The sequence below is a fragment of the Chrysochloris asiatica genome, unplaced genomic scaffold (assembly GCF_000296735.1).
Source record: "Chrysochloris asiatica unplaced genomic scaffold, ChrAsi1.0 scaffold00159, whole genome shotgun sequence".
Classification (NCBI taxonomy): Eukaryota; Metazoa; Chordata; class Mammalia; order Afrosoricida; family Chrysochloridae; genus Chrysochloris; species Chrysochloris asiatica.
In genome coordinates, this window is record NW_006408677.1 from 2,055,807 (window position 1) to 2,068,559 (window position 12,753).

The 12,753-nt window shown below is 45.6% G+C and overlaps 1 protein-coding gene across 1 annotated transcript in view; it reads right to left on the reverse strand.

Annotated features, from left to right (window-relative positions):
• Positions 1-452: 452 nt before the first annotated feature.
• Positions 453-12,753, reverse strand: part of ATG4A (autophagy related 4A, cysteine peptidase) — a 139,936-nt gene continuing 127,635 nt past the window's right edge. Inside the window, exons 7-13 of the mRNA XM_006871037.1 lie at positions 11,560-11,639; positions 10,248-10,408; positions 10,050-10,128; positions 4,725-4,870; positions 3,243-3,299; positions 1,061-1,169; positions 453-551 (exon numbers count right to left, since the gene is read on the reverse strand). Of these exons, the coding sequence (XP_006871099.1) occupies positions 481-551; positions 1,061-1,169; positions 3,243-3,299; positions 4,725-4,870; positions 10,050-10,128; positions 10,248-10,408; positions 11,560-11,639 (703 nt within the window). The 3' untranslated portion in view covers positions 453-480. The remainder of the gene's footprint in view (positions 552-1,060; positions 1,170-3,242; positions 3,300-4,724; positions 4,871-10,049; positions 10,129-10,247; positions 10,409-11,559; positions 11,640-12,753) is intronic.

Here is a 12,753-nt window from a genome sequence, read left to right on the forward strand (position 1 = left end):
TTTTTCTCCCTGATTCAGTCACTTTATCATTAGGGCAAGAGAAGAGATAGTGTCTTATTATTTTTATGTAGCCCAAAAAAAACTCACACCGCAAAGGGTGAAGAAAACGGAGTCATTCTATCTCTCTCATCTGCTGGTGTCAGAACCAAGATGAGAACTGCCCTCTAGATTCCAGATGCCCATTTTCTCCTTTCAGCTACTGAAGACGTGTAGCCCTGGACGACAAGGTGGGATGTAATGGCTAGCTCCTCGTTTTTCTGGTCCGGGGTTCCACAATTGCTGCATTTCTTTCTGGGGAAGGGTGGTTTTGTTCTTGGTTTTCTTTTCTGAGAAATGGTGACTGACTCAGTCATGATTGCTATTACGTTTGTAGGCTGTTGGCATATCAGGCACTTGCTGACTGGGAGAGTTTTCTGTCATGAGTTCATGTTCCTATGGCGCCAAATGGAAGACAGATCTCTAAGCTGAGTTCCCACGATTCTATACACTCAAAATCTCAAAATCTTCCTCCAGGTCAAACTCTTCTAGTTGCTCCGTAGAATCAATGAATTCTATCAGAATACAGAGAGGAGAAAGAAGTAAAGTTTGTCAGTTTGAAGCTTAAGACTGTGGATTTTACAATTCTTTTGCTGAAGAGAAATGTGCCTGGGAGAGACTTACCCATAGGACCAATGTAAAGTATTCAAAATGCTCTAAAAAGCATCAAAATGGCTGGACTAATTACATACTCCTATTCCATTCTGTGAACAGTAATGGGGCTGAAGTTCTACAAGACCCTTGAAGTACCTTTTAACCACCCACGGACTCCGGTTTGTTATTCTGAACCGGACCATGGAAACAAAATTCTCCTTTTGAGAGAATTGCTAGAATTCTGCTCATTTGCATAGGACTTTAGCACTGAGTCAATTTTCTTATCCTCTCGTTCTTTGAAAGTGCTGACTATCTGTTCATCAGAAAATTAAAACAGTCCGAAGCAACATTCCTTGGCCAGTCTAGCTGAGGAGACAGTGTATTTTCCACAGAAAGCCTAAGCGACCCCTGCCCCTCAGCACTAGCTCACCTGCCCCAGTGGTCGTCACTTCTGGCTTGGTTGGAGGTACAAAGGGAGGCCAGTGCGATGGGTGTTTCTGAACTAATTCAAACATTCTTAAATTCTCCTTTAGAATTTCCTGAGAAGACATAGAAACAGTTATAAGTACTGGGGATTCACTTCATTTGTTTTGTTACCTCTCTATCCAACTGGCAATCTCTGATCCCAAACCTGAAGAGAACGGTCTAGCTGGTGGAAGGTAAAAATCAAGGTTTACTAGAAGCAGCCTCTCCCCTACGGGACCCATCTGAGCCCAGCCTCCTTCATAATTCGAGATACTGTCAATCCAGAAGGAAGACGGGAGCAGCTAGATCTGCTGGCTAGTACTGGAGCAGCCAGTACTCATTGCGCATGCTCCAGTGTGAGCTTTGGGCCATAAGCCAGTTACTTATGGTCGCCGCAGTTTAGGAGTTGAGACACAGCTGAAGTGTGAGTCTAAAGAAAACACTGGTTAATCAAACTGAACTTGATCCAAGATGACAATGAACTTGCTTTCTCTTGCTTTTATTTATTATTTTTCTTTCCAGGTTTGACTTGGTTTCAATTTTAGTCCAGTATTTATGGAATATGCTCTAATTTAAATGGCATAATCTTATCAGAAAATTCTCTTTTTAACTTTTCACGTGATATAAATGCAATTTTACTTCATTCTAGAATGTAAGTATAGCCCATTATTAACTGGGATTTCTGATTTGGATGGGGACATTATTGTTAAGTGCTGTTGAGTCGGTTATGACTCATAGTGACCCTGTATAGAGTTTCTGAGGAGTATCTGGTAGGTTTGAACCACTGATCTTGCAGTTAGAAGTCCAGTGTTTCTCCTACAGTATCACACCAGGACTCCTAAATGGGGACATTAGTGTCAAGTGGACTCCTGGTGTGACGCTGTAAGATAAGCAATGGACTGTGGACCACTGGTTCAGTGTTTCGGCACTTCAAACCTACCAGCTGCTCCTCAGAAACCCTATACAGCATGGCAACAAGTCAGAATTGACTTGATGGCACTTAACAACAATGTAACAACAGTGTCAAGTACTTGCTTGCTTGTGAAGATAAATCTTCCCTCCCAACCTTTACAAAGGGCTCCAAAGCTCTCATTTCTACAATCCCTTTGTTTTAGAGCTATAACATCGTATCTCCTGCCACCGCCACAACCCCCCATCCAAGGCTCTTTAAAGTACTCTCTGTGAACTTCCTTCATTCTTTCAATAAACATTTATCATGGGCTTCCATGTATTAGCCCATGTTTGAAGCGGACACTGAGGGAGGCAGGCAACTGATTGGTGAGTCAGAAAATTATGTCCTTTGATGCAATGAAATAGAAAAAAGAAAAAAAAGAACTAGCATTGGACCACGCGGTCGGTTTGAACCGCAAGGTCGGCAGTTCAGATTTACCAGCCTCTCCTTGGAAACCCTACACAGGGTCGCTATGAGTCAGAAACAACTCCACAGCACTTAACAACAACAACAACAACAATGCACACTGTGTTTCCTTTAGGTGGGAGTGTGCCTACGCTGTTGTTTGTTGCTGTTGAATTGAGTCTGGCTCATGGCAATTCCATGTGTGCAAACTTGAACTAGGTTTTCAAGAAACAGATCACCAGGACTGTCTTCCAAGGTTCAAACTGCCAACCTTTTGGCTAGTAGTCTAGAGCTTAACCAATTACACCAGCCGGGAGGGTTCCTTAGTGTGCCTATATTTCATGAGTCAAACAGTTAATGAGCACACATAGCTATAAATGGGCCTCTATGCAAATAGAAAAGTAGTGTCATTTCTCCAAGCACCTCAATGTTATGAGCAGAGAAAGGAAGTATGAGGTACAGCTATATGAAACTGGCATAGTTCAGATCACGACAGTAGACAATTCCCTGAACATCTTACAACTCACCTCAGTATTTCATATGACTCTCAGCATAATCCGATGAAACTTTGAGTAGTTAAAAACTGTGCTCATTTGACATACCATGCATAGTTCAAATGGGAATTTTACTTCAGTTTGCTAAAAGTTATGCAAAATTCCCCTCATCTCAAAGTGTTTTTGTTGCCTTACTTTGTTTCTCCTGCCATACTCATATCAGACTAGGTTTGTGTGTCTATGCAAAACAATCTTGAAAAGTCATTTTCAGGTTTTCAAAGTCAGACAAACATTACCTTCTGAACCAGGCTACACCAGTTGTCAAAGTCTTTTTCTTCTTTGCAGAAAAATCCCTTGGGGAGGAGCAAAAGAATACAATTTAGAATTGGCCGGAAGTATCTAGGCAGGAGCTTTGTATTAGAAGATAGAGTTGTGGACCCAGAATTAGGATGGGGGCCACTCTTTTTGGATGTGTCTTCCCCAATGAAGGAAGATTGGCTGGGCTTCTCCCCCTCTGAGCTAAGCAATACATGCACATCTGTGCATAGGCTCGCTTGCTTTTTCTCGCTTTCATTTTCTCTCCGCCTCTATCTCCCTGTCTATCTCCCTTTATCTTTATTCCTTTCCTTTCCTGGCCCTCTACCTTCCCTGTCCCTCCTTCTCTTACATTTTGAGATCCTAGCAACTTGAAGGCCAGTCTCCAAAGTATGGGGTTAATTCCATTACATTCCGTGCACAGATATCCACATCTATAAAGAAGACTCAATTAAGCCAGCAATCAAAAGTCAAATCATACTTGTGGCTGGCGGCATGACTTAATAAGGTGGCTTGGACCTTATTAGGAAATTAGCTACTTGAATAAAGAGAACACTCGGCCTCCTTCTCCATCCTCAGAGTCGTCCTAGGTTAGGGAAATAGTGGTTCTAAGTAACAGGGAGGAGCTCTGATAGCGTGTGAACCACAAGGTCAGGAGTTCGAAACTACCAGCTGTTCCGCGAGAGAAAGATGAGGCTTTCTGCTCCCGTAAAGATTTAAAGCCTCGGAAACCCTGTACAGGGTCGCTATGAGTTGGCACCGACTCCACAGCACATCACCACCACCACCAAGTAACAGGGAGCTCTGTGTACTCTCAGTGACTGGTGCTCTAGCAGATGGGTTCAGCTAGAAGAGGAGATGTTAGTGGGCCTCAGAACCATCGGATACTTCACAGGAAGATGCCCTTCAATGTGTGGAGGCAACAGACATATTCCCAGGGTCAAAACAACAAGAACAAACTGCCCCCTCCCTGCAACTTCCTGGCTTGTGTGCACAGAGAAATGAGCCCAGTCCATCCGTGGGGGATTGTTCCCTTCTCTCTCCCTTGCTAGGCTCCATCATCAATAATTAGAGGGCAAGAAGGAAGGCAAAGGGGGAAAGATATCATTACAAATAATAGCTAACATTTATAGAATGTTGCTTACTATTTGCTAAGTGCTTTACACACATTAAACTTCATACATTCTTCACAACAACCCTATAATGAAGACTTATTACTTTCCCCCTTTTTAGAGATGAGAGGATCGAGGCTCAGACTTGCCCTAAGTCCAAAGCTAATAACTGACAATTCCCACTTGAGCAATTTGGCTCTAAAGTCCATTCCTTATCCACTATGCTACACTGCCGCTCATGTGAGTGGTTAAGAGAACATCCTCTTGCTACCCTGACCATAACTCCCAGTGAACCAATCTGTAACAGGGTAGCATAGTGCTCCTCGGTACGCTCAACCTTGAGACACCCACCAAGGCTACTGAAGGATCCAAGTTCAGGATGTTCATTCGCTGTGGGGATTGCAGGCAATGGAAAGTCTGGTCATCCACCATTCCATTCTCCTCGGTGTCAACAAAGGTCTGAGTTGTATGAGGGTCCAAGAAAATGAGCTCATCACCTGTTTTGAATGAGACATGCTTAGCCTTCCAGAAATCCTGGGTCCTGGCACCACTGCTGCCCTCAGGAGGAGCCCTGGGGTTTTCCTACCCCCTCCCTTGATGACAATGAGAATGGGATGACAGAAAGCCTGCAGCCAGGGGGAGCATGCTTGAAGGATGCTACCAGAGCCCACATCCAGTCAACGAGAAGACTTGCCCTAGGGTTGATATCTCTTCAATGTCCAAGTTCCCAAATGGAAAGTGACAGGTTTGGGCGCAGGAGGGCATGAGAAGCCACAGATGACATGGCAGGCTCTGTGAGCAGCAGTAGCAAAGAGATAGCAGGTAGACTCGCCAGCCTCTGGCCAAGCAAATGGCCTCCTCAAAAGCAAAGCTACCCACACAGGCTGGGAAGGCTAACTCTGCTCTGGATGAGAGACCAACAAGCTGAGTTCTGGTTTGGATTAACTATCAAGTTAGTCACTGTTAGCAAGTTAGTAATTCCTGTTGGAAAGTGTTGTCTGTGTCCCATAAACATGAGCTGAGATACACCCCACTGGGAATTCACTCTGAGATGATCGACCCTTTACAAAGGAGAGAAAAGTCAGGCTTCAAGACATTGAAAAGCCTGTCCAAATAACGGCCTAAGAACTGAAAGGAGTTTAGGAGACGGACATTTCTTGCTTTATCCAGTATCTGAAGGGCAGAAAGTTCCCTAGTGCTCATCAGAGGTGAGGCAAGTACACAAGGGGACCCAAGAGAGAATTCTAACCTCACCACTGTCCAAGCTCGGGGACCACCTGAGTTTCTGAGGCCTAGACTGGCTCAGGCAACCTAGACAGCTCTACTTTGGCTTGAGAATGGAGTAGGAAGGGCACCCCAAAGCCCCTCCCTGAAATGGCATGTAGGCTTGTGTTGTTGGTGGTGATGCTTTTAAGTACCGTCGAGTCAGCCATGGCTCACAGTGACCCTGTATCGGGTTTGCGAGGAGTGACTAGTGGGTTTGAGCCACCATACCAGGATTGTGTTGGCTACCCTAAAACACTTCTGTTGGAAAAGAAGATGTTCCCGATGCTGAATTTTTCTCTATCACAAACCTGACGGAAGACAATGAACTCACTCTCTGTCCACATTTCTCTGCTTGCAAACTGGGGTCATCGAGCCTGTTCTAGTGCAGTGCTGTGGGCTAATGCTCGCAATTGCAAAGTTGGTTTGAACTGCAAGGTCAGTGGTTCAAGCTCACCAGCCACTCCTCGGAAACCCTATACAGGATCGCTATGGGTAGGAACTGATTCGACGGCGCTTAAAGAAGAAAAGTGGCCTCACAGGGTATTATAAGAAATGGGAAATTTCACCTTTTTGATGTTTGTTTTTTTAAATATATGTTTAAAATAATGCACATTCAAAGTGATCATAGAAGTTTCCATTTACCTACAATATATGTCCAAGAGTATATGGAAATCAATGCCCTAATAAGGCTTGCATTATAAAAGTAAAAAAAAAAAAAAAAAACAACAACAAAAAACAAAGGCCCTGTACATTTCTCCGAGACCACATCTCTTGTAAGAGAAGGTCACTATGCCCAGACAGGTGGGCATATAAGATACAAAAAAAAAAAAAAAATATATATATATATATATATATATTAAAGCCCTCAAGTCATAACGAAGAGCAACAACCAAGTTCTTTAGAAGATAGCCTACCTAAGACCACAGAAAAGAGGACAAGAAAGCTGTGGACAACAAAATGGAAAGTATAAGCTGGGTTCGAACCAAGCAGTCGGCCAGGTTGTCCCGAGTTAAGGTGCTGGAAACCATAGCAGCATTTTTCCTGACTTTGGCCAAAACGTTTTTCCAAGCGTAAGGGTGTGTGTTGTGTACTAGAGTTTTGCAGGCTAATCTATTTCTGTGAATATTGTTGTTGTTATGTGCAGTGGAGTTGGTTCCAACTCATAGAGACCCTGTACAGGGTTTCCGAGGCTGTAAATCTTTACGGGAACAGAAATCCTCATCATTCTCCCGCAGAACAGCTGGTAGTTTCAAACTACTGTCCCTGAGGTTAGCAGCCCGATTCGTAACCACTACTCTGAGTATAAGAGATTATGTTGTTGTTATTGTTGTTAAGTGCCATTGAGTCGGTTCTGACCCATAGCGACCCTGTACAGGGTTTCCGAGGCTGTAAATCTTTACAGGAGCAGAACACCTCATCTTTCTCCCGTGGAGCAGCTGGTAGTTTCGAACTGCTGTCCTTAAGGTTTGCAGCCCGATTCGTAGCCACTACGCTACCAGAGCTCCTATAAGAGATTATAGAACACTTAAAAAGTCCTCACTTGGAATGAGGTCTGTTCAACCATGGTAGAGACCAAGCTGCTACTGCAGATCTCACAGTGGCAATCCATACCCACGGACATTCTCTCTCAGCAGGCAGCATGGGACTGCCAGATCCACCTACACCTAGAGCTTCTTCCAGCCTCCACTGGGAAGGAGGGTCCTAGAGGCATAATGCCATGTGATAGGCAGAGATGGCCAAGTTGGGACGGAATCCTGGCTCCACTACTTTCTAGCTGGAAATAATCTCTCTTAATCTTCCTTTCCTGATGTGGCGCTGTAGGATAATGTAGGACCACAAGGGCAGTAGTTCAAATCCACTAATTCGACGGCACTTAACAACAATCTTCGTTTCGCTACACTGAAGTGCTGTAATATATGTGAAGTCCTTTTCAGAGTTCCTGGCAGAAGATAACTCTCCAGTAAACAATGGTTCTCAGTCATTCTGCCCATCGGGGCCACCCAACGTCATGTAGTTATGGAATGAGGCAGAACAGGGGTCGTGAGGTTACAAGTGAGGGTTGGCTGTTTCTTAGAGAACAGAGGATTACTTCAACCCTCTTATGTCAGACTCCACAGAAGTCACCCCAACACAGTGAATTCAGGAAACAGGAGAGCTATGGCAGCCCGGGTATTGTAGTGGATTATGAGCTGGGCTGCTAACTCCAAGGTCAGCAGTTTGAATCTACCAGCCGCTCTGTAGGAGAAAGATGAGGCTTTCTGCTCCCTTAAAGATTTACAGCCTTGGAAACCCTATACAGGGTTGCTGTGAGTCAGAACTGACTCCAGGGCACACAACCACCACCATGGCAGTTTGGCAAATTCTCTCTGGGTATAAGCTGGGAGATGGGAGGACTGGAAGCCAGGCAATCATATACACTATTCACTGAGATCCTGACCAGATGATTGTTCCATCGGTTTCAATCTTGTTCTCAGACACACACAGTAAGAAATGTAACTTTGCAAGCTTTAGCTGACCGGAACGGAAAATTGTAGAAACGGGGCATCTCAATTTATATAACTACATACTGGGCTTGTTGTTGTTACGTGCTGTCGAGTCAGTTTTGACTCATGGCAACCCTATATAGGGTTTCCAAGGAGTGGCTGGTGGGTTTAAACTGCCAACCTTGTGATTAGCAGTCCAGTGCTTATCCTACAGCGACCAGAACTCCAAATACTGGGTTTGGCACTTAGAAAAAAGCAAAGCCTCCCACGGTCTCCAGATTTTCCACTCAATGGCAGTTCTTGTGATTGGCCAGTAGATGGCAGCATTAGAGAACAGCAATAATTCTGTGGACGCCACCCTCCCCTCCACACACAATAAATCCACTGTCATCCTGATAGACCAGAGTAGATCTGCTCTTTAGGGTTTGTGAGATGGTAAATCTTTACAGGAGCAGACAGCCTCATCTTTCTCCCTCAGAGCCAAGAAGAAAGAGCAAGTAAAGGAAAGAGGTGTGGTGGTCAGACAGGATGGAGCCACTTTTTTTTTAACATTACTATATGCCTGGCTCTTTACCGAGTGCTTTATTGTGAGATGACCACACTGAGTCAGCTATTAGCCCTATCTTACTGAAAAGGGTCCTGAGTTTGTAATCCTTTCCTATAGTGTCCTGGTGTTGCGCTGTAAAATAAGCTCTGGACCGCAAGGTCAGCGGTTCAGACTCACAAGGCACTCCTCGGAATCCTGGACAGGGTCGCTATATGTCGGAACTGACTCAACAGCACTTAACAACAACAACAGTCACACAACTAGCTAGGCCGGGGGGCAGGGGCAGCGAGGTTGCCTACAGGCAAACCCAGGTATGCCTGGATCCACCTCACCTCATCTCTCGCACTTTGGACATGTCAGGAGGAACCAATGCCTGGAAGTCAGCATGGACACAATGGTCCCTAACAACCTCACCTCACCTCCCTGAACTTCCAATGAGGAGATGGGTTGGGAAGGGTCCTGTGCACATCCCCTCATGCCATTCCCTCACTATTGTTACCTGGCTCTCCCTCACTATCAACCAATCCACACTCCTAACTTCCTTGAGGACCAGTTTCAGCACATGTTCCAATTTTCCCTAGCCACCTCATTCCCTAACTTCAGCCCTTCAGCACTGGCCTAATCTCTAGGGTGCTGGGACTTCAAGTGTGGTCCCTGGACCAGCAGCATGAGCAGCACCGAGTTATAAATGCAGCCTCTCCAGCCCTATCCCAGATCTATGGAATCTGCATCTTCAGGAGAGCCCAGTGTGCCCAAGCTTGAGGAGCACTGGGCTAGCTCACCTCCTAGGCCAAGGGGTTGTTTAAGTGTTCCTCTGGTCATTGCTGGTGAGTCAGGTGGCTCGGTTTCCAGAAGCACCACACCATGCAGTAAATGCCAAGTTGCTTATTAGGACCCGCATTAGGAAGTTAGTGGTTATCAGGTGTATCCCTCATCATCACGAGAGCGTTCTCTAGTCTTTGCTGCATCTAATTCTCAGCGGTCACAGCAGGCCCAGCTATGGGGTCCTGGGGAACCAGGGGACCACTGCTGCTCAATAAAAGAGCTGTCGGCTAGGCTACGGGTGAAACTGCGGCCATGGGCCCCGCAGGAAGAAGAGAGATGTGCATAAGTAATGATGTCACCTGGGGGTGATCCAGTGGGAAAGCAGCTATGGAACCATCTTATCAAGAAGCAGGAAGTGGGACCACTGTATGGGGGTCTGCTTTCTGTCAGGCACACAGAAGTGTTACTCTCCTTAGATCAGGTTGGAGACAGAACAGGGCTGACCAGAAGCAAGACAGATGGGGCCCACTAATGGAATTGCCTAGGCTCCCATGCAGACCTTTGCCCCCCTCTCCCCTGGCCCCCGATGACTTACTGTGTTTCCTCTTTTCTTACCTAAGAATCCTATGAAATAATAGGCGTTATTTGGTTTTCCTCCTAATGCCCCTAATGACTGTGGCATCTTAAAACACTCCTAGAGGAAAAGAGAATGTGAGATTCTCAACTCACTTGTGGACTGCTGCTCACGGATCTCTGTTCACATGGAGGTGTGATGGACACGTAGCAATGGGCTTGGGGAAAGGAGCAACTTACTTTGAAGGCATCAACATAGACAGGGTTGATTTGGTTTATGCCCAGGCGAAGGGGCACAATGAGCAGCAGGGGTTTCCAGGCTGGGCAGCATGCACTGGGAAAACCAGGGGGGCTTTCAGCGGCTGTGTCAGCACTCCAGGGAAAGACCCAGCACATTTTTTCTAGAAACAGATGAAAAGAGAGCTGGGTGAATAAGGTCTATCCAGCCCTAGAAGGGGTCCTGCTGTGGCGCTGTAAGATAAGTGCTGGAATGCTAACCACAAGGTCGGCAGTTTAAACCCACCAGCTCCTCTCAGAAACCCTCCAAAGGGTTGCCATGAGTTGGAACCCACTGGATGGCACACACAACAAGAAGAAGCCCTAGAAGAGACCCCGAAGTCAATACTAAGGGGTCTTCACATGGCATGGCATGGCATGTCTGGGATGTCCTCCATCCTGCCCACCAGGGAGCAGCTTCTCCCCCACCTCTTTCAGTTAGACTGCAAGGGCCTTTGAGATAGGACTATCTTTCGAGTTTCTCTAACGCCTATGGCAGGGAGCCCAAGACTGGATAAGGCTGAAAAAACAAATTGAGACAAAACCCCCAAACAGTTTTCATCCAGTCAATTCTGAGTCCTGGAGCCTACACAAAAGACTAATGGTCTAACTGGCCTGGGGTCTCCTACAGGGAAAAGCTCTGACATCACACTGAGGGGCACCAAAGACCCTCTCATTGTTTTGTCTGAAAGGGAATAGAAAAAATGGTCCAGAGAAGGATCAACTGGAGCCCTGTGTCCTCTTAAAGAGTCTTTGGGTGCTGCAAATGGTTACATGCTGGACTACTAACCAAAAGGTTGGCAGTTTGAACCTACCCTGAGGCACTTCAGAAGAAAGACCTGCAAATCTCTTTCTAAAAGGTGACAGCCTTGAGAACCCCATGGAGTGCAGTTCTGCTCTGAAATACACGGGATGGAAGGCAGGCAGCTGATTTGCAGGGGCAGGCTTTGGTTGGTTGGCTGTGCCTCCTTAAGCTTAATGTCCTATTGGGACACTCTGGAGCTCTGATAGCGTAGTGGTTACAAATTGGGTTGCTAATCTCAGAGTCAGAAGTCTGAAACTACCAGCTGCTCCACTGGAGAAAGATGAGGCTTTCTGCTCCCATAAAGATATACAGCCTTGGAAACCCTGTATAGGGTCCCTATGAGTCGGAACCGACTCCACAGCATATAACCATCACCACCACCAGAGAGACTTTCTAGGGTCTCAACTTTCTAAGGGTGAGGAAGGAGCTCATCACCCACCAACCAGGAAGGTAAACAGGCTTGGGACTCACTGATATCTTCAATGACCACCGTGTTATCCATTGAAACATAAACAGCCAAGGAGTTCCAATCGTCAAATAAAGCAAGTTTTCTGCAAAGCAACACACAATGAAGTCACAATGGGGGAAGATGGAAACATTAGCAGGAAGCAGTACATTTATGCCCACTGTTTCTAAAGCCACGGAATGCTGAATCACAGAGGGATTGCCGTTCACATCAGCACTGGTTTCCTTGCCAGAGCTCTGGGGCATTCCTTGCCCAGAGACACTGAAAATGCCACTATCACTGGATCTGACCCTTAAAAAGGAGATTGCTCTGCTTTATAAAACAGAGTCTGCCTCACAAAAGGATGTTACTCCTATTGGATGAAAGGGGAAAGCTTTGGCTGCATCTGCTCCCAAGAGATTTTGTTTTCTTTTGTTAAAAGACATTTTGGCTTAAGGCTTAGGGGGAGGGGGAACGTGTCATAAAATGTTTGGTAATTAGTAAAGATTATCTGCCTTGAACATTACACCCTTTTAGAGAACTATCTATAAGGAAAAAAACTGACCATGGCAACGCAAAAGTTTTGCTAGGGGGAAGCTTAGGGGGCAGGAGGCAGTGAGTGATATCAACGAGGGAGGAACAATTCAGAAAAGGGGATGAGAACAGTTGTACAACTTGAAGAACATACGCAACGTCGCTGACACACTCAAGGAGAAATCGTTGAAATGCTGTCTGTTCTGTGGTCTATACTTTTAGCAACAATTAAAAAAATACATACACATAAAGGGGTTTAAAAAAGTTCATGGAGAAATGGAATTAAAAAGTAGTGGAATTTTTCCACAGACATTTTGAAGCCTTTATGTATATATACCATCTATAAATGTATCAGGAGTCCTGTGCAGTGTCGTGGGCTACTGTGCCAGACTGCAAAGTCATTTGAACTGCAAAGTCAGTGGTTCAAGCTCACCAGCTGCTCCTTGGAAACCCTATACAGGGTAGCTATGGGTTGGAATCAACTGGACGGCACTTAACAACAACAACATCTAACTATCTATCTACCTACCTATCTATCTAGTTATCTATGTTGTTGTTGTGAAGTGCTATCGAGTCGGTTACAACAAATAGTGACCCTGTATAGGGTTTCCTAGGAGCAGCTGGTAAGCTTGAACTGCCAACCTCGCAGTTCAATTGTCTTTGCAGTCTGGCGCATTAACCCACAG